This window comes from Lepidochelys kempii, chromosome 11, assembly GCF_965140265.1.
Source record: "Lepidochelys kempii isolate rLepKem1 chromosome 11, rLepKem1.hap2, whole genome shotgun sequence".
Taxonomy (NCBI): Eukaryota; Metazoa; Chordata; order Testudines; family Cheloniidae; genus Lepidochelys; species Lepidochelys kempii.
In genome coordinates this window covers 8,229,213-8,250,174 of record NC_133266.1, presented here as the reverse complement: position 1 = coordinate 8,250,174, position 20,962 = coordinate 8,229,213, and the positions used below count along the sequence as shown (strand labels likewise).

Sequence of the window (20,962 nt, the reverse complement as noted above, 5' to 3'; positions counted from 1 at the left end):
TTAAAATGCAGACACTGATAAGGCAAGACTTACTGGGAGACACAGAAGAGAAGGCGGTTAGAGCATTAAATATATTTTCTAATCAAACCTTCTTTTCCTTCTCACACTCTTCCTTAAAAATAATGGAATGGAGAGGTTAGTTAACTGCTTGTGGGCCTGTTGTCAGAGTCCTCAGAAATTATTTGAATTAGGAGATTAAGGAGCCCTGATGATGCATTGAGATTGCAAAGTCATTTAGCAGTGGTGCCCAACCTTACTACATGAGAGGTCCACATAACCCTAGGCACAACCTTGTGTGGGTAAAATAGATTCTACATATTTTAGTAAGATTTAAAGTCACCTGTAATTACATTTTAAATTCAGCCTGTTTTGTATATAGACAGGTTGTTTCTATGAACAGTATTGTCTATTTAAAAAAGAAATCAATCAATAAAATGAGTATCAGGATGATAGAAAACAGGGAAAAAAACCCCAGTAAAGAACAAATAACCGTCTTCCTAATCACAAATAAAGAGTGCACTGAGTTAGTGAGAAGTCTAAGGTGATTTCTCAGCAACCGGTTTGTTGAAGTTTGGCTCAAAGTTAGAGACACTCATCTGAAGTATAGCAGGCAGGTGGTCGTCTGTTAGGAGGTACCACAGCTTAGACTTATTCTGCTTCATAACTGAGAACATTTGTTCGCAGATGTATGTGCTGCCGAAAATTGTGCAAATTTTGGAACCAATCATTGGGCAGCAGTGAGGAAAACTCCACCAGTTTCTTTTTGTGAAACACGTCTTTTAAATAGCAGTTAAATGGCAGTTCAGTCAATTCCATTTGCAGAGAGACAAGGACATTATCCTCGTTAGCAACAAAAGGGTTTTCAACAGACAGATGTCACTTGTGTATGACTTGAATTCAGAAAATCTGACCTCAAAATTCTGATCCAAGAGGCCTAATAATTTTACCATTTGGGCACAGTTCGGTGTGCACTTTTGTTTTCATCAGACTTTCCCTGTGTTTCATGTCACAGTCTCTCTCGATGTTATATTCCTTCCATACTGCAGCTGTTTCTTTACAAATCAGACCTACTGATTTGTCTTGATGGGGCACAAAAAAGAATTGATTGGTCCACTTAACTTGAAAAACACAATGTTCAATGCCCACATTCTGTTTTTTGTCGGAGGCATTTTCGCATCCATCCGTCAAATGTATTGCATCTGGGACAGGCTATAGCTAATCTGCGCATGTCCAAAGGCGTCTTCCTGAATTTTTATAGCAACAATCACTAAGGAAGTACGTACTTAATTGGTCTGATTAGCCTACAGCTGAGCTGCGGTTATTATTTACAAGATTGCGCTTATATGAAACGTGACACCACTTTTTTTTTTAATTAAACTCATTCTTTATCACAGTTTCTGATACTTCCTTGTGTAAGCTACAATGATGTAAACATGACAAGAAAACGCTAATGAATTGGCGGTTAGTCTATTGTGTTGAAGCAAGCTGTGGGCCTTATAAAATGCTCTGGTGGGCTGTGTTCGGCCCGCAGGCTGCAGGTTGGGCACCCCTGAAGTAGTGCACAAGAAACAAAATTGTAGAAGGCACGAATTCAGTTCAGCCCCAGTCTTCCATTTTTAGCCTTACTTTATTCATGTAAGTAGTTCCAATGATGATAATAAGACTGAAGTAAGGCAAGGAGGATTTGATCCATAATTGACCACATAGGTATCAGGATGTCTTCCTTTCTGAATGTTTGCACTAATATATGGAAGAAATGTAGCTGTCATATCGCATTTTTCATCAGTAGATCTCAAAACAATTTGAAAAATAGGAAAGTATAACCGTCCCCATTTTAAAGACGCGTGAACTGATGCATAGAGAGGCGAAGGGACTTCCCCAAGGTTACCCAATAGCCAAGCCAGGAATAGAACTCAGGACTCCCGAGTCCCAATTCAGTGCTTTTTCCAGTAGGCCACATTACACCATAAAACATTAGGAACTCTAAACATGCTTCGAGTTGGTTAGTTCTTCAAAGTGAAACCTGCTGGTCCTGCTAGAAAGAAAAGATACACTCATTCTTAAGCAGTGTCCTCAAACTTTGTGTTTGAGGAGTGTTTAAAAATATGAATAAGGAAACTAGATTGCAATGTAGCTATAAAATTTAGCTTATTTTGTATAAAACAGATTAGCACATTCTAACAACACCAGCTATCAAAATTGCATTACAGTATTGGTGATAGGCTCTCAGACATGTATTGTTCACTGGATTTACTCCGGTTTTACAAATGATAAATATGAAAGGGCTTTTTGTAATCCAGTGTAACATGTAATCTGGTGTCTCCTCTACTAACATCAGAAATAAATTGAAGTTTTTGCATATTTTGTATTCCAAAGCTATTTTCATGTAACTTGTTTTTCCTTAGTCTCTGTACTTCTCTGTCTTTTATTACGTGATTTTAAAGTTAAAATAAATTGAAAAGAAATCTAATAATAATCAACAAGCTTTCCCATCATCAAGGCAGCATGTGATGGGGCTGAATTAAGGCCTGATCCTGTAAACACTTATTTGTGAGTTTAGTCCCATTGACTGCAGTAGTGCTATTTAGTAGGTAGCACTAAGCTCACTAGTATAGTCGTTCAGGACCCTACACTACACTGCTGGTTTGTTTGCTTTTACGCAAATAGAATATTTTTTGTTGCAAACAAAATATTCAAAAAAATCAAAAATGATTTTTTTTATTCCAAACAGTACCTATGCAATAATCTGAGCTTGAGCTATTGTGATCTCCAGAGTGAGGGTAACACTGTATATTGTGCTGCATAGTTTCATTTTGTGCACCCTATTTGTTACAAACTGTATCCTGAACTATTTTACATGTGTAACTGATGAAGGTATGAAGAGAGATCAATAACAGCAGAGGCAGAGAGAGATTGAGGTATAAGCAAAGGAGGAAACATGTTTGTTTGTTTTTTTATTTGAAATGTAAGGCGAGATGGACGGTTGATGTGAGTTGAAGAGATACGGGAAGGCGGTTCCAGGTGACAGGAGTTGCAGAGAAGGAAGCTATTGCATTAACAGCGGAGAGATTGTTTGAAGGGGCAAAGAAGAAAGTAGTGCTTAATGAGTGGAGTGAAGGAGCAGAAAGAAGTAGAGACAAATAAGGGCCACGAGGTTGCCTGGAATAAATCCATGGAGGTTTTTTAAAACCAGGACAGCCATTTTTAGCTGGTTTTGGAAATGAATAGGGGACCCAATGTTTGAAAACCTGTGGGGATATGGCTCCATGTGTCTGAGACCCTGTCTGAATGCGGGAGACTGGCATAAAGTGACTGAATACCGAGAACTCTACGAAACAAGAACTTGGGTTTGAACATGGTAGTGAAATCTAAGATATTATGTAGCGTTTCAGAGGGGAAAACAAAGAGGGTAGGTTGATTATAGGAGGTTGTAAGAACAAACAAATGATTATGCAATTGGATCATTCCTGACCGCTATTACTCAGCCAGCGTGTTTATGAACACAGAAAGACAGTCTTACAGGATCCTTCTGTGATCAGGATTTTCTTGTGTATTAAAGAGTTCATTAATCCTTGAATCTAGTGCAGCATCAGTTTTCCTTTTCTAACAACGTAGGAACAAACGGCAACTTGACAGAGGTTCAAGTTACTTTGTAGTTTCTGTGTCACGGTATTGCCCTGATCCTGCAATCAGAGCTATGTGAGCAGACCTGTGTGCCTGTGCAGAGCCTGATTGACTTAAGTATGGCTAAATATGGTTATAAATCCTGAACTTCAGGCACCTATGTCATACTATGTGGATGAGCACAATATAAATACCAAAATGTAGGTCTGAGAAACTGGCCCTTTAGAATCTAATCACTGTGCTTGCAAAGTGCCATCTTGGCCCAGAGCAAGCTCAGTTGACCCTGTGCAGCAATCAAATCTTTTTCTGGAAAGTGGCTTCTCCTCAAAGAAAATTGTGTGTAACCATGTGTTGCCACTTACATTGTGTCCTTGTGACCTCACCTGCATGGATGAAACTTCATGTCTGTATATGGTAATAGTTGGACTGAAAGCAGATACTAAGAGAAGATACCTTGCTTCCCTGGTGCAAAGCATTTTTTTGGGGAACTGTCAAGGTTCCTCCCCCACTCTGAACTCTAGGGTACAGATGTGGGGACCTGCATGAAAAACCTCCTAAGCTTATCTTTACCAGCTTAGGTCAAAACTTCCCCAAGGTACAAAATATTCCACCCGTCGTCCTTGGATTGGCCGCTACCACCACCAAACTAATACTGGTTACTGGGGAAGAGCTGTTTGGACGCGTCTTTCCCCCCAAAATACTTCCCAAAACCTTGCACCCCACTTCCTGGACAAGGTTTGGTAAAAAGCCTCACCAATTTGCCTAGGTGACTACAGACCCAGACCCTTGGATCTTAAGAACAATGAACAATCCTCCCAACACTTGCACCCCCCCTTTCCTGGGAAATGTTGGATAAAAAGCCTCACCAATTTGCATAGGTGACCACAGACCCAAACCCTTGGATCTGAGAACAATGAAAAAGCATTCAGTTTTCTTACAAGAAGACTTTTAATAAAAATAGAAGTAAATAGAAATAAAGAAATCCCCCCTGTAAAATCAGGATGGTAGATATCTTACAGGGTAATTAGATTCAAAAACATAGAGAACCCCTCTAGGCAAAACCTTAAGTTACAAAAAAGATACACAGACAGAAATAGTTATTCTATTCAGCACAATTCTTTTCTCAGCCATTTAAAGAAATCATAATCTAACACATACCTAGCTAGATTACTTACTAAAAGTTCTAAGACTCCATTCCTGGTCTATCCCCGACAAAGACAGACTATAGACAGACTCACAGAACCTTTGTTTCTCTCCCTCCTCCCAGCTTTTGAAAGTATCTTGTCTCCTCATTGGTCATTTTGGTCAGGTGCCAGCGAGGTTACCTTTAGCTTCTTAACCCTTTACAGGTGAGAGGAGCTTTCCCCTGGCCAGGAGGGATTTCAAAGGGGTTTACCCTTCCCTTTATATTTATGACAGGAACAGATCCTCACAAGCCTCATTCCACTTCAAGAGATGGTTCATCCCAAGTTGAGGACAGAAATAAATCTAAAGAAGAAACTCTTGCAATGTGAGATAATTTGGATAAATGCATTGCCAGCTTTATCACTGCTCTGATTGAAAGAGGAGTTTAATATGGTTTGTCCTTTGCCATTTAAAAAATATTTCCCTGCACTTACCCGTTATTTTCACATTGCTTGTTATGGGATTTCCCTGCAGCCTCTAGTAGAATTGTAGCTAATAACATAGTGAGCCTGTTAGATTATGTTGCCTGTGAAGCAATACTGGATGCCTCTGTTAGTTCTTCAAACAGGAAGATAAAAAGAATAAGTCCTACTGCTAAAATGATCTTGAATGATACTACTACAGCTGTATACTTTGAGTGAGGCTCAAAAACTTACTAAGCAGGTTCAAAAAACTTACTAAGCACCTATTAGTTAGACTCAGCAGTGTTTCTCAAATGCAGCCATCAGGGGCTTTTCTTGCGGCCACAGCCTGCTGAGCGATGACGGGGGTGGCGGAGCGGGGGAGGGAGAGAAATCAGGGGCCCCTCAATTGGGACCACCAGCAGGGGTTGGGCCCTGCCCCCCTTTGGAGACAAACAACAGAGGAGCAAGCAGACAGTGAGTTCCTCACTTTCCAGGGGCAGAGGGGTCAGGCTTCAGCCCTGGGGTGATGAGTTGCAGGCTCCACGGCATGGTGGTGGGCTCCATCCCTAGGCTCACCACCCCTCCCCATCACCCCTGGTCCCCGCTGCCTCCTCCAGCCTTGGGCTGCGGCCGCCCGGTTACAGGCTTTGGCTTTGACCCTGGCTCACTGCCTCTTCCCCCCCCCATTGCCCCTAGCCCCAGCTGCCTTCTCCGGTCCTGAGCTTTGGCCATGCGGTGGTGGACTCCATCCCCCAGCCACAGGGCTTTGGGCTTGGGCCCCAGGATCTGGTTGCAGGGCTTGGGTCCCAAGGCTCTGGCCACCACCCTCAGCAGCGTGATAGTGGGTGCCTCCCTGACTCCTCTCACACAAACACCCATCGCCCCTGGTCCCCATTGCCTCCCTACCCAGAGCTTAATTTGTCCCCAGGCTTGCTGGGGCTGAGCAAATCTACTGTGAAAATCTGATATTTGTATAAAGAAAAGGAGTACTTGTGGCACCTTAAAGACTAACCAATTTATTTGAGCATAAGCTTTCGTGAGCTACAGCTGACTTCATTGGATGCATACTGTGGAAAATACAGAAGATGTTTTTATACACACAAACCATGAAAAAATGGGTGTTTATCACTACAAAAGGTTTTCTCTCCCCCCACCCTACTCTCCTGTTGGTAATAGCTTATCTAAAGTGATCACTCTCCTTACAATGTGTATGATAATCAAGGTGGGCCATTTCCAGCACAAATCCAGGGTTTAACAAGAATGTCTGAGGAACTGTGGGAGCGGGGAGGAATAAACAAGGGAAAATAGGTTACTTTTTATAATAACTCAACCATTCCCAGTCTCTAGTCAAGCCTAAGTTAATTGTATCCAATTTGCAAATTAATTCCAATTCAGCAGTCTCTCATTGGAGTCTGTTTTTGAAGTTTTTTTGTTGAAGGATAGTCACTTTGAGATCAGAAATCGAGTGACCAGAGAGATTGAAGTGTTCTCCAACTGGTTTTTGAATGTTATAATTCTTGACATCTGATTTGTGTCCATTTATTCTTTTACATAGAGACTGTCCAGTTTGACCAATGTACATGGCAGAGGGGCATTGCTGGCACATGATGGCATATATCACATTGGTGGATGTGCAGGTGAACGAGCCTCTGATAGTGTGGCTGACGTTATTAGGCCCTGTGATGGTGTCCCCTGAATAGATATGTGGGCACAGTTGGCAACGGGCTTTGTTGCAAGGATAGGTTCCTGGGTTAGTGGTTCTGTTGTGTGGTATGTGGTTGCTGGTGAGTATTCGCTTCAGGTTGGGGGGCTGTCTGTAGGCAAGGACTGGCCTGTGTCCCAAGATTTGTGAGAGTGTTGGGTCATCCTTCAGGATAGGTAGATCCTTGATAATGCGTTGGAGGGGTTTTAGTTGGGGGCTGAAGGTGACGGCTAGTGGCGTTCTGTTATTTTCTTTGTTAGGCCTGTCCTGTAGTAGGTGACTTCTGGGAACTCTTCTGGCTCTATCAATCTGTTCCTTCACTTCCGCAGGTGGGTACTGTAGTTGTGAGAATGCTTGATAGAGATCTTGTAGGTATTTGTCTCTGTCTGAGGGGTTGGAGCTAATATCACTTTTCACAGCAGAGTTAGTAGCTAGCTGGGAAGCTGTGAAAAGTTATATTAACATACAAGTATCACTTTTCACAACAGCAGACTTACTGGCTACAAAGTCTAAAAAACAGAAAAGAAAAAGAAACCACAACAAAAAAGAGAAGAATGTGCAAAGCACCTGATTTGTGCTGCTATTCTGTTCAGGTCCAATAAAGAATAGAGACAACTATACATTATTTTTACTATTGAGACTGCAAAAAACACTACATAAATAAATTGCAAGGATTTGGACGTGTATATGTGCATATTTATTTGTTTTTCCTAAAGTTAATTTAAGTATTTTAGAAAAAATTGTCAGAGCGGCCACCAGCAAAATTTGTTGGCTGCACTCTGAGGCCATCAAAATATTTGTTGCGAGAAACCCATAGCTAGAGAACTAAATCACTAAGCTAGACATAGATATGCAATTCCAGTACCTGCTTTTGCTACTGCTTGCTGCCAAGCATGAAACTGACAGGTTTAGTGAGAGTTTCACTACTGGCCACAGAGTTATGAATAGTTGCATTGAAAGTTTCCACTCTTGTTAATTTCACTTTGCTACCACTCAGTAAAGCTGTGAGCAGCAACAGAGGCAATGAAGCTCTCTGGCTACAGACTCAGATGATGTAATTGCTTTATATGCAAACCACATTCAGATTTATATTGCACCTCTGATCCATTGGAATGCCAAAGTGCTTCATATCCTCTACTCGGGAATAGCCTCTCTCACCATTAAGATACACAACTGTTTCACAGCACACAGTAACTGTCTGTGTACACTAATAATAAACAGGAAGTGAAGTGTAGCCCCAGTCCCTTCAGACTATAAGGAGGATGTGAGATTAGCAGCATGTACTATTAATAAGAGGTTTCAGAGTGGTAGCCATGTTAGTCTGTATCAGCAAAAACAATGAGCCCTTATGGCACCTTAGAGACGAACAAATTTATTTGGGCATAAGCGTTCATGGGCTAAAACCCACTTTATCAGATGCATGGAGTGGAAAATACAGTAGAGAGGTATAAATACACAGCACATGAAAAGATGGGAGCTGACTTGCCAAGTGGGAGGTCAGTGCTAATGAGCCAATTCAATTAAGGTGGAAGTGGGCTATTCTCAACAGTTGACCAGGGGTGGAAATCACTTTTTGTAGTGCTAATGAGGCCAATGTAATCAAGGTGATCCATTTCAAACAGTTGACAAGAAGGTGAGAGTATCAGCAGGGGGAAATTAGTTTTGTAGTGATGGAGGGAGTCTCAACCAAGCAGACATCTCCTCCCTACAACACCAACAAGGAGAGGAATATGTATTTTAAGGGCCCTTTACTCCTCCCCTTTCTCAACATGCTTTGCCCTGGATAGTGACAGTCAGCCCTTTTCTTCCTCCACTGGTAACAATGGGCGTCCTTCCTTTTTTGCTCTAGGAGCAGGCCTGCTAGCATCATGTCCTGAGATTGAGAGGATAAAACTTTCCAGAACCTGCTTTCTATTCCTTTGCTTCATCCTTAAACTGAACCATTCTAGTCTTTTAGCACTGAAGACAGATAGCTCTGATCGCCTTTTCTCAGATGTCCAACCTTGGAACCATAAACAAAACAAAGATTGGGAGAGCTAGCATCTATTAACCACGGACTTATTCTGTCCATAGATTTTTCTTTTTCCATATTGGCAGCTTGCCTCTTCCATAATCCTTTACTTTCCACTTAGATTTAATGTAAACGTAAGGGTAAACTTTTGCATATGAGTGGGGGTTTTTTGTTTTTGGCTTGGCATGTCTATCTTGGCAAACGAAGGGTTTCAGACCCATTCATCTAGTTAGCTTTAGGATATTTCCAGATCCTCAGTCATTAAAGAGAGTGATAACATATCCTCTTTTTTACTTTGTAATTATTATATTCAAAGCAGATGCCTTAGGAGTAGATTTCACTTAGTCCTGCAGCAGGTCATAGAATCATAGAATATCAGGGACCTCAGGAGGTCATCTAGTCCAACCCCCTGCTCAAAAGCAGGACCAATCCCCAATTAAATCATTCTAGCCAGGGCTTTGTCAAGCCTGACCTTAAAAACTTCTAAGGAAGGAGATTCCACCACCTCCCTAGGCAACGCATTCCAGTGTTTCACCACCCTCCTAGTGAAAAAGTTTTTCCTAATATCCAACCTAACCCCCTCCCCCCCACTGCAACTTGAGACCATTACTCCTTGTCCTGTCCTCTTCTACCACTGAGAATAGTCTAGAACCATCCTCTCTGGAACCACCTCTCAGGTAGTTGAAAGCAGCTATCAAATCCCCCCTCATTCTTCTCTTCTGCAGACTGAACAATCCCAGTTCCCTCAGCCTCTCCTCATAAGTCATGTGTTCCAGACCCCTAATCATTTTTGTTGCCCTTCGCTAGACTCTTTCCAATTTATCCACATCCTTCTTGTAGTGTGGGGCCCAAAACTGGACACAGTACTCCAGATAAGGCCTCACCAATGTCGAATAGAGGGGGACGATCACATCCCTCGATCTGCTCGCTATGCCCCTACTTATACATCCCAAAATGCCATTGGCCTTCTTGGCAACAAGGGCACACTGCTGACTCATATCCAGCTTCTCATCCACTGTCACCCCTAGGTCCTTTTCCGCAGAACTGCTGCCTAGCCATTCGGTCCCTAGTCTGAAGATGGTTCCCTAGAGCACTAGCTATTTAGTATACATTCACACCTATGACTACTGACTGATATTTTCAAATGTGCTTTGCCTGCTAGTCTGTAATCTGTAACCTTAGATTTCTACCTTTAGCCTCCTTCTCAATTCTTGTTATTTTGGACTCTGGCTAACACCAAGAGTGTCCAGTTGAAAAAGGCACACTCAGTTTCACAAATGGTGTGTCTTTTAAATGGAATGGCTACCACTATTGAAATTATCTGTGCTCCCTTAAAATAAGCAGCCTTTAAGCATTAGCCATGCCCCAACAAGAAAAGGGTTAAAACTTTTTTTTTTTTTTTTTAAAAAAAGGTAGATGAATGCTCTTGCTCTCTTTACACCAAATACAGTGATATCTTGTGGCAAATTAGGTTAAAGTATTACTTTGTTTTCTCCAGGTCTGCCTTGACTCCAGATGCCTTTGAGCGTGGCGTCTAAATTCAGTCTGGATTACTTCTTGTGGCCCACTTTTAATCTGTATGTTTTATCCTCCCAACTTTGTATCAGACACAGATTACAAGAGGATGTAAAACAAACCTAGCCACAGTCCCTGTGGTTTTATTTCTGTACACCTTTCCTAGACAAAGCCCATTGTCTGTTACTTCCCTTTATTTGCCATCTTTCAATCACTTTGCAATTCACAAAAGTCTTAAATTCAAACAGTGGTTTTTAAACTTTTTTTCTGGGGACCCAGTTGAAGAAAATAATTGATGCCCGTGACCCAATGGAGCTGGAGATGAGGAATTTGGGGTGCAGAAGGGGTTCTGGGTTTGAGGGGGCTCAAGGCTGGGTGAGGGATTTGGGGTGTGGGAGGGGGTCAGGGCTCTGGGGTGGAGCCGGGGATGAGGGGTTTGGGGTGCAGGAAGGGGCTCAAGGCTGGGGCAGGGAATTGAGGCACGGACTTAACTCCGGCAGCTCCCGGTCAGCGGCGCAGCCGGGGTGCTAAGGCAGGCTTCCCGCCTGTCCTGGTACCGTGGACTGCACTGTGACTTGGAAGGGGCCGGAAGCGGCCAGCAGCAGGTGCGGCTCCTAGGCTGAGGTACGCAAGCAGCTCTGCGCGGCACACCCCCACCCCCAGCTCCCATTGGCCCGTTCCCAGCCAATGGGAGTGCGAAGCCGGTGCTCGGGGCAGGGGCAACACGCAGAGCCCTGTGGCCCCCCTGCCTAGAAGCCAGACCTGCTTCTGGCCGCTTCCGAGGTGCAGCATAGGAACAGGTAGACACTAGCCTGCCTTAGCTGGGCGATGGGATTTTTAACTTCCTGGTCAGCAGTGCTGACCAGAGTTCCTAGGGTCCCTGGCTGCTGAGCAAAGCGATCCAGCACCTTACATGCCGCGACCCAGTACTGGATCGCGACCCGAACTTTGAAAAACACTGGGTTCGGAAAGGAAGATTTTGTGAGTCAACATATCAAATGCTTTACTGAAGTCCAAATATATTATAATCAGTGTGTTACCCCAATTGACGAAAGAAGTGGTGTTGCTGTGGAGTTCATTAACTGACGTAAGTTAAATGGTGGTAGTTTTGGTGAGGCAGGCAGAAAACAGGAATGTTTTGTATCATAGGGCTGCATCAAACTTCTGACACTATTTTAAATTCTCCCTCACTCTCATTCGCAGACTGTACCAAGATGAGACTGGGTCCCTGACTTTTTGGGGGGATCTCCCTGGTACTGCTACCCTTTACAGAAGACAATGGATTTGGCAAGAACCCAGATGTAGGGATGAAAAGGAAAACTGCAATGTGCCTATGGAAACCTGTACCACAGAGCAAGCCTTTTCCATGTGATCGGTTCAAACATGCCTGCAGCATCTGCAGAGGGTTTGTTTATCTTTATGGGGGTCGGTGCAATAGCAGCCTAAGTGACTTCTGGCGGTACAATATAGGTAAGTGTGTCCCTCCACTGTACGACTGGATGCAGAGTCACACATGAGTTTCACATCCTTGTGAAATCGGAGCCACTCCATAGCATAACAAGTCTCTAGGCCACCGGCTTCCAAACTTTAATGGTTCACCTGCTACCTTCTTAAAAAACTGTAAAGTGAATAGATGGACTGTCAAGTTCACATTCCACAGTTTGGGAATGGTAGGATTTGCCATATTGATCCATTGAAGCTGGTATTCTGCCTCTCGCAAGTGCCAGAGCTGAATGGTTGTGGTGTAGGTGAAAAGCCCATAATGCATCTACCTAATTATGTAATGGGGTGCACATATGTTCCTGTTGTCATTACACACCGAAGCATCAGATTTGTTTTCCCTTATTTTAAGCTAAAAATAATGCTCTCCTTAAAATACTCTGATTCAAGTTACATATTAAAAATACAGATAATTACTGCAACATTTTAGTACAAAAACACCTGGATATTGTAAGGCTGAATTATCAAATTTGTAACTTTCATTACAAATAAATTAAAACAAACACTTTTTTTGTGAAGTTCATTTAACACCCCAGTGTTTTGTGCTCCCCATTTTGGCCCAGTCAGGGTCAGTTCACTAGCATGAATCCCAGTGCTATGCTGAAACTGATGCTTGTGGGATACCGAAGCTTTGGTGTACAATACATAAAAACCATTATCAATTTTAACTCTGTTCAAACCAAGAGAGAGATAAAATTGTTTGCCAAATAGAAAAGTACAAACCTATTTTGTGGGAGAAATTAATTCAACCTTCCATGCTAATAGAAAAAAAATGGTGAATGAACAATCCAGTTAAAGTTGTTTACATTTTCACCTTCCCACACCAGTCAACGGGAAAACTGTGTTTGATCCCAGTATCAGTCGTGGCTCATTTTGGAAGTGCAGGCAGAACCAAAGATGCCTCCTTCAAAGCATCTCATCTTCACCCTACTGCTGACTTCCATGTGGTTTGTGTGTATCCATTTTAGCGCTCCTTTTGTTTCCTAGCAAGCAATGAATGGGAAAAACTGGATTGTTCAGAAGATGGCCCAGAAGAACTGGAAGAACATTCAATGGTGGCTTATCAGGTGAGTTTAAATTAGTCCTGCTCCTCAATAGATGTTTTTCTTTGGTGCTGTGGCACAAACTGTTTCGTTGCTGTGCCCTGGGGAACAATTTGTCACCTTCCCCCCCAAGACATGGCTGCATTTCAGGCATGATATCTGTATGTGGTCTGTAAAATGTTTTGATAAATAAGAATTACTATACTATCGTTAACTGTATCACTAGATGATTTTTTGCTGTCCTTATACAGCACTCAAATAATAATAATAAATGGCCTAGTGGCATTCTTGTTGACTGGTTAAGATTGGCTGTGCATTTTAGGGTATTTTATTTGGTGATGGGGGCTTTGTCCTTTTAAAATTGTTTTTAGATTTTTGTACTGCACTCCGGGTGATAAATGAATATCATTGTGCCTGCAGGGCATCCTCTATATTTTCGGTGGGATGGTGGATTCTGCTTTTACGCAGGTGAAGATCCCTCTCTGGATGTATGACATTGGTATGGAACAAGATAACCAGTTTTCTTCCAAGAGGCAGCTCAAATACACAGTAATTCCACAGAGGGTAATAAATAGCAAGGGCCCAGTTGTGTCCTCTGATGTACTTGTATGTACACACGCTCCCGTTTCCCTTTGGCTTCACTGCGAGTTTTACATGCAAAACCACAGACAGAATTTTGTACTAAAAAATTCGGCTGTTAAACTGTCAAACAATCAATTTTCCTTTCCAGCAGGAAACATTTTGTAGCAACATTTCTGTACTCAAGGTTTTCAGCATTTTCATTAGACTCTTTACTTTTAGAGTTTTATAAGTTGATCTTTAAAAAGTTCTTTAGCAGTGAAATAGCAGGCTTAGATATGAGGGGATTTTTTTTCTAAATTATGTCCAATGTAAAGAAAAGTCACAAGTTTTTGTCTATTACGGGAAGAAAATAGTAACATATTTTGCACTCTGAGAAACACATAGAAAGGCTGGCACTAAGGCCTTGTCTATGCTACGGGGGTAAGTGGACCTAAGTTACGCAACTCCAGCCACATGAATAATGTAGCTGGAGTCAGTGTAGCTTAGGTCAACTTATGGTGGTGTCTACACTGCGTTGTGTCGACATGAGATGCTTTTCTGTCAACTTACCTTATGCTTCTCCTTCCGGTGGAGTACCGGAGTTGACAGGAGAGTGATCTGTGGTCGATTTAGTGGGTATTCACTAGACCTGCTAAATCAACCCCCAGTGTATCAATTGCAGCAGCATCGATCCCTGGTAAGTGTAGACATGCCCTAAAAAGATCAAATAAAGTAGAAAACTACTTAAGATGAAGAAAAGGGAAAAATGAAAACAGCATTTCTTAAAATTTTTCCTGACTGTCTTGAAAGACTAATTTTTTTGTTTTGTTTTTATCACTGATTTAGCTCTAATAAAGGCAATGGGACATTAATATTCTATCCAATAACATTTTATATATTTTCCGTGGACAATATTGCAGTATTTAATTTTATATGCTGTTAAATAATTTACTATTAATATTTCAGTGCAACATTACATAAGCATATTATATATATTTTCCCACGAGCAGTAGCATGGCTAGTGGCTGGAGGCGAAAACTGGGAGTGAAGACTCCTTGCTACTATTCTCTCCTTATTTCACTATGTGATCTTAGGCAAGTTCTTCCCTATCTCTGCCTCAGTTTCCCATCATGTAAAGTAGAAATACTCACTCACCTGCCTGAATTAATGAATGTTGAGATCCTCAGATGAAAACTCCTATCAAAGTGTAAAGCATCATATGAAATAGGCTTCCCTGAGTCATAGCACTAAATTACTCATCAGTAAAAAATTGGACTCTATAGAGTATCAGCGAAAGATTTACTTTTTTTTTAAATTGCCCTCATTAAAAATATTCACTACCAAGATCTCAAGGTAAATGGAACTTTTGCACATTTAGACTACATTATGGTGTTACAAAAGAAGAGCATTCCCCAGATGAAAACACAAACTTTTTATGTATAACATACAGAATGGCTGATGGTGATATTTACATTGAGAAACCTTGGTGTAGGAAGTCTATAATACAGTGTAATATTTTCTTAGCTCAGAGTATGAAAAGACAACTTAGATAAAGGTGATTAAAATATGCCCTTTGGTAGCTCACTATACTGCTATGTTAGTGTTATGTGTTTCATCCTTGCTATATGGTAAATACACCAGGATGACATTTAAAAAAAAAAAAAAAAATCAGAATAGCAATTTTAGAAGGAACAGTGTCCTCTTGTGGTCCTAGATATAAACTACACTTTGTTTAAAAAAAATCCTTTTAGATTCAGCGAGATGGACTGAGTGCCGGCACACAGCAGTGGAGACTGAGGTAAGAAACCAGGGAATGTGTGAATCAAATACATATTGATTAAACAGGTTGCTTTAAAATGTGTTCTTCAAAACAGTTCCAGTCTAGACTCCTCAGGGACATGCTGCTGTAAAGTACACTGCTTTATTTCCCTGCAATTTCAATAGCTGAGGTTTCCCCCTTCTGAAAAACTGGGATACTACCTACCTTTGCAAAACACTTTGATCCTAGGATGTAAATGCTGAATGTTATTACCTCTACTGTTCTTTTAAAACACTTCAATCAAGAGGGCCAATATTAAGCATGGGTTGCCACTTTACAAGCGGCTTATTCTCTTAAAACTAGGATTGTTTAAAGATATTGACAATATTCATAAACCTCAAAGTTTGATGTGCTCTGTTTTCACAAAAATCTGGCAATTTTTTCATTTCTTCACTCTAAATTAGGGACTTATTTGGATGAAAGTGAATCAGTACACACAAAAACAAAAAACCCACTCCTGTTTTTGAGTGAAAACCTCAAAATGTAAACATTAACTTCTTGTTCGGATATGGGATCAGTTTTCACATCAGCACATCTGAAGATTTGAATTTTCATGTTTCAGTGCAAAAATTCATATTTCATACAATTTGGAACATGAAATCACCCAAATCAAAATTGCTAAGATTTTCACCCAGATATCACTAGATTTTCTTTTCTTAATTGGGGCAGAAAGTGGTGCTGAGATAAACCTACATAAATCCAGGATGTCTGTGTCAAAGTTTGTTAAAGTGATTTTTCATTTCATTACTAAAATGTTTTCAGAGCATTGCTCCAGCTAACAGAAAGGGCCACAGCGCAGTAGTGTACAATTCCAGCATGTACATCTATGGGGGATACTTCGACATCAAAGGGATTTCACAAGAGTTTTGGGCTTTACGTTTTGGTAAGTTAAAGCTTCTCTTAGGATCTGATCCAACGCCCAGTGAAGTTAATGGAGAGCCTCCACCAGGACTTCAGTGGGATGTGGATTGGCCTCTTAAGAAACCCCTTATCAACAGGGATGGTATAGAAACCTGTGTAAACCCTCAGATTTTGCTATGGTGGGCAGAATTTAATCTTTCATTTAAAATTTTTTTTCCCCCTTACATTCTGATTGCAGAGAAAACCCATTTTAGGCTGGAATTAATGCTATCAGGGCAACATAGTTCTGAAGGAGTCTGCACTAGTTCTCTGGGCTGAGGTCTCCAACACAGTTTCAGCGAGTCCACTGTACAGAGATCAGCTGATAGGTTTTGCTGTCTACTGTCATATTTTTCACCTGTTCAAACAGGATTGCTAAAAACCTTAAGCCTCAGCTACACTGGTGATCTTCCCTGATTCCATGCATCAGTGCTCAGCCTCCACTATAGCTGTCCTCATTCAAATCTCTCATGTTGACTGGGTAAATTGCTGTAAATTTGTACTGGTGCACCTTATCCCTGTTTCAGCGGCTTTGCGTGTCTACCTCAGGGGTTTGTAGAGGTGCAGCAATATCAATGGTTTGTTACTGGTGTTAATATTCAGGGCAAGGCCTCAATGCTTTTTAGAAGTTAACCCATCTTTTGAAGACCCTATCTACCTCCCCATGAACATCCACTCTGTAAACAGAATTCAGTTCCTGAATTAGAACCCGACTTTTAATCTGCCACCCTTCACTATAAGTTGGTGCTGTTGCAACTGGCTTTTCAACTGGAGCCTTAAACTGCAAAGAAAGACAGCTATTCTCAGTCACGTGCATCAAAGCTGTTCGACAGACAGGGTCTGCTCTGACAAAGTGTGTTTTACTGCAGAATTTTAAGCATCTCTAATTGCTGGGACTCAATGTAAAATACCATAGGGATCAAAATCCTGCATTGGCAGGGGATGGTTTCATCTGCATATTTCATCACCAGCCTCTATTATCCTAGTTTGCAAACCAGAAAATCCCATGTTCAGAGTGACTGAAAGCATTTGTCATCTAATGGCTGTTCAATGGTGTATCTGTATCATCCTGGGTTCCTCCTACCCATTGCCAGCAGAGGCACTAATGAGCAAGTGTGCCTGACGACTGGTGTACCCTCTCATCCCTGGAAAGCAAAGCAGTCTTTCCAGGTCAGAGTAGAAGCGCACGAACAGAGCAGTGTTAGGAAGCCGGCGGTACCTGCTCTGTAAATAAATGACTCCAGTTCCCAGGGTTGCCCATCTGGAACTTGCATTAACACACTTCAAAATAAGTTTTGGGATTTTTTTTTTAATCACCATACTTTAGTTTTCATATATTACCATGGCATCTCATGCCGGATTAACTTGAGGGAATGGAAAGGAAATAAAACTATCCTCATAGCTACATGTTGCTTTGTTCTTTAAATATGGTTGTTCTCAGTTATCAAACATCCTTGATATCTCTGTAATGTTACCTTTTGCTTTCAGATACAGGAGAGTGGTCACAGGTATCTCCACAGTCTTGTGACACAGGTCCAGGACCCCGGCATGGTCACTCAGCTGTGGTTTATGGCACAGGCATGTACCTGTTTGGCGGACTGATGGGGCTGAGTGAACAGAGGGACCTATGGAAGTGGGACTTTACAAGCTGCAAGTGGTCCACTATCAGAACAAGGTAAACCTCATTCATTGTCATACTAAATAAATTAGTGAAAGAAAAGTGAGGCCCCACCCTATAGCATTGTATCCAGGCAAACAGAGCTTAAAGTAGTGGAAGTATCGGAATCTTTGAAAATTAGACAGAGGACTAAGGAATAGAACACCTGGAACAATTGTTCACCCCTGTAACACACAAGAAGATCTTTGCAATTTCTGTGATTTCTTAGGGATTTAAGCTAACTGCATTGGATCAGGTTTCACTGTTCCTTGGATTTGAGTTTGAGAATTAGGGAAATAGAGCAAGTATGGAAAAGGTGTGGCTTCTGGTTGCCCTTATCTTTAATAGGAAGAGGCAGGCTGCAGAGACTACGGGGCCCACGGTGGGATGTTGCCATTTTAATCAAAGTAAAAACTGTCCAGATTGAGAGGGAGCATTGCATCTTGGGACCTCTTGTCTCTGTGGATCACCCTTCCACATCAAATATGAGGGTGGCTGCAGTCTGCTGCATTTTATGTCAGGAAAAGATCCTTGATTTTTGGGAAAGTTGCCAAGGCAGCTCTTAGCTGGACAAAGTTTTGATGCCCCAGGGCCAGCAGAAATGTGATGACCATTTCCTTTTCCAACTGAAATAATGAATATTCTTGTTCTTCTTATAAGCACTAAATGTTGCCTGTCCTTGTGTTTAGCCAAGGACCTCCAAAAGTGGTGGGACACTCTTCTGTGGTCTTTCAAGACTCCATGCTGACTTTTGGTGGAGGGATTTCAAATTCTAGGCCTAACAACAGCCTGTGGAAATACCATTTCAGTTCCCAGACGTGGGAAAAACTGGCTAGTACAACAGAGGTAATTCTTTCTTCTAAAAGGTATCACCGCATCCTGGGAATTGGTGTTGGTTTCCAGCTGACGCCAGGTTTCTCTAGGGCATCCCCCATCAATCACTGGTGTCCAAAGGGGAAAGAGCCTCAAAAGTCGCCGGCAGTCTCGAAGCAGCGTGCCCATTTTCATGGCTACTTTCGCCAGCAGCATGTACACCAACCATTCAGCAACGATGGTGGCACCGAGATAGAAATGAAAACCTTTAGCCAGCCTCTGGAGCCATTGGGCTTTTGCTCATTCCAAACCTCTTCAGACGCAGAGCTGTGCGCAGACAAAGCACAGAGCATATTTTCCAAAAATGAGCATCTCTCCCATTGCAGCTCTTCCAAAGAACAAGCTCTCACTGCCGCTGAAGTTACAAAAAACAGGAGAGGAACTGACTGTTGGCATGAGAGACCTATAAGCGTGGCAATTACCAACCATCCTGATATGCTGCTCCTGATTGGGGGCAAGCCTCTGTCCAGTCTCTGTGAAATCTCACTCTGGCAAATGGAGCTGAACAGCATTTAAATGACCTACACATACAGAGGGAGAAGAGAGCCATTTCCACCTGCTTCTCAGCAGAACTACCAAGGAAGTATTCTATCCAATGGCCTACTGCACATTCTGGATGAAAAATAGTCTTCCTAATACCTGACCTGAACTTCTTTTTATACAGTCTCTGTTCATGCTCCTGGTTTTATGTGGTGGAGAGACTCCTACCCAGATGCTTGTGGGATCCTCTTTTAACCCAAAATTACAGTAGATCTCCTTGCAACCCTCTCCCTGAGGTGAACCTGTTGAGCTCCTGATTCCACCCTTCTCTATAGTTGCCTTGTCTTCTGGCCAATTTCTAAGTCTTTTTTTAAGTTGGTGGCCAATTCTGTGTATAGATCATGGAACCCTTTAGGTTAGAAAGGTCATAGAATCCTAGTGCGTCCTTCTAGGCCTTACAAGCACTATTTATAGAGTAAAATGTGCCAGTTCTACCTTGATTCACACCCAGGCAACCCCATCAACATCAACACAATGTATATTGGGACAAAAGTTGGTCTTGATAAATTATTATGGTATTGGTTAATACATCCAAATAATGTTCAAAATTATGCATTTAAAATGCTACTGCCACAATATATTTGTTTCATTTAGGGGACAGATTGCAGGTGGCGAACACAGGTCAGTGCAGACAAATGTCCAAGAGTCAGACTTGAACAAAGGAAGAACGTATTGTGAAAGGTGTGTTAATGTGCTACCGTGAGCAAGTCTGTGATCTGTAAACAATCACAGACCAGGTTAAAGCTCATGCATGTTACTATCAGGAGCAATTAAATCCTTCTTTATGTAATGATAGCTAGAAGCAATAGGAGAAGAGTGCATAAGGCACTGGGCCATATGGAAAAGTCTGAGCAGGTCTGAGGGTTTCCCTAAGGGGCCCTCTTGCAAACACAGAGGCTAGAAGATTGTTTGGCAAGCTGTGTATGTGTTCAAAAAGAAAAGTGAGGAGAGTGCAAGGGAAGCAGTTGTGAAGATGGCCCAGAGAGGGAGGAGAGACAGAACTTGCTGCAGAGGAAGACTTGGAAATTGTTAATAAAAAACTGCCTGTTTATTTCTACTGTGTCCAGGGAAACAGGACTTTGTGTTCAGTTTCTGTAGTGAAACAAGACTGCATCGGAAAATATCCCTGACTCATATTACCAATTTATCCTTCTAACTGAAACAAACCTCCAAGGTCCTGAATACTGGCTCATCATCTGGGCCAAGCGAGCAGCAGTATTATGCTATTTAAATGGAAGATTTGGGGGTTTTAAAACAGAAATAGACCAGCATACAGCAGCCATAAAATGAGCAAATGAGGTCTTGAGTTGTATTAAACACAGGGACTGAAGATAACACCAAAGGAGTTATATTGTTCGGCCCTGGTGGTACTTGGACCCCAGTTGACTGCTTTGTGCTATGCTGATCACCAAGCTGCAGGAAGCATATGTGGCCATGGAGAAGGTATAACATAGTGCTGCAAGATAGATCCTAGGACCGAGGACATGATAAAAGGCTTGGACATTTTCTTACTGGAAAAAGAGAGCTTTTAAGTGAGCTTTTTGGTTGAACAAAACTGACTGAGAAACTGTTCATGCTGACAGAGCTCAAAAATTGGGGCCAGAGTCAAGGGGAAATGCCACTTCCTT

General features: G+C 41.9%; 2 protein-coding genes across 14 annotated transcripts in view; one reads left to right on the top strand and one right to left on the bottom strand.

Annotated features, from left to right (window-relative positions):
• LOC140895429 (uncharacterized) overlaps nt 1-20,962 on the top strand; it is an 82,128-nt gene that overhangs the window by 56,727 nt on the left and 4,439 nt on the right. For 5 of the 12 annotated variants that reach the window (XM_073305050.1, XM_073305051.1, XM_073305047.1 and 2 more), the window contains 7 exons: nt 11,645-11,911; nt 12,929-13,008; nt 13,405-13,483; nt 15,297-15,343; nt 16,127-16,247; nt 17,753-17,939; nt 18,611-20,259. In XM_073305050.1, coding sequence (XP_073161151.1) covers nt 11,749-11,911; nt 12,929-13,008; nt 13,405-13,483; nt 15,297-15,343; nt 16,127-16,247; nt 17,753-17,939; nt 18,611-19,310 — 1,377 coding nt within the window. In that variant the 5' untranslated portion in view covers nt 11,645-11,748 and the 3' untranslated portion in view covers nt 19,311-20,259. Of the gene's footprint in view, nt 1-11,644; nt 13,009-13,404; nt 13,484-15,296; nt 15,344-16,126; nt 16,248-17,752; nt 17,940-18,610; nt 20,260-20,962 lie in introns of those variants that run through there. The other 7 variants (XM_073305058.1, XM_073305052.1, XM_073305053.1 and 4 more) reach the window with 7 other exon arrangements.
• The window catches only part of LOC140895430 (band 4.1-like protein 5), a 59,365-nt gene continuing 44,616 nt past the window's right edge, over nt 6,214-20,962 (bottom strand). For both annotated transcript variants that reach the window (XM_073305059.1, XM_073305061.1), the window contains 2 exons: nt 14,701-14,742; nt 6,214-14,259 (listed from right to left, as the gene is read on the bottom strand). In XM_073305059.1, the coding sequence (XP_073161160.1) occupies nt 14,175-14,259; nt 14,701-14,742 (127 nt within the window). In that variant the 3' untranslated portion in view covers nt 6,214-14,174. The remainder of the gene's footprint in view (nt 14,260-14,700; nt 14,743-20,962) is intronic.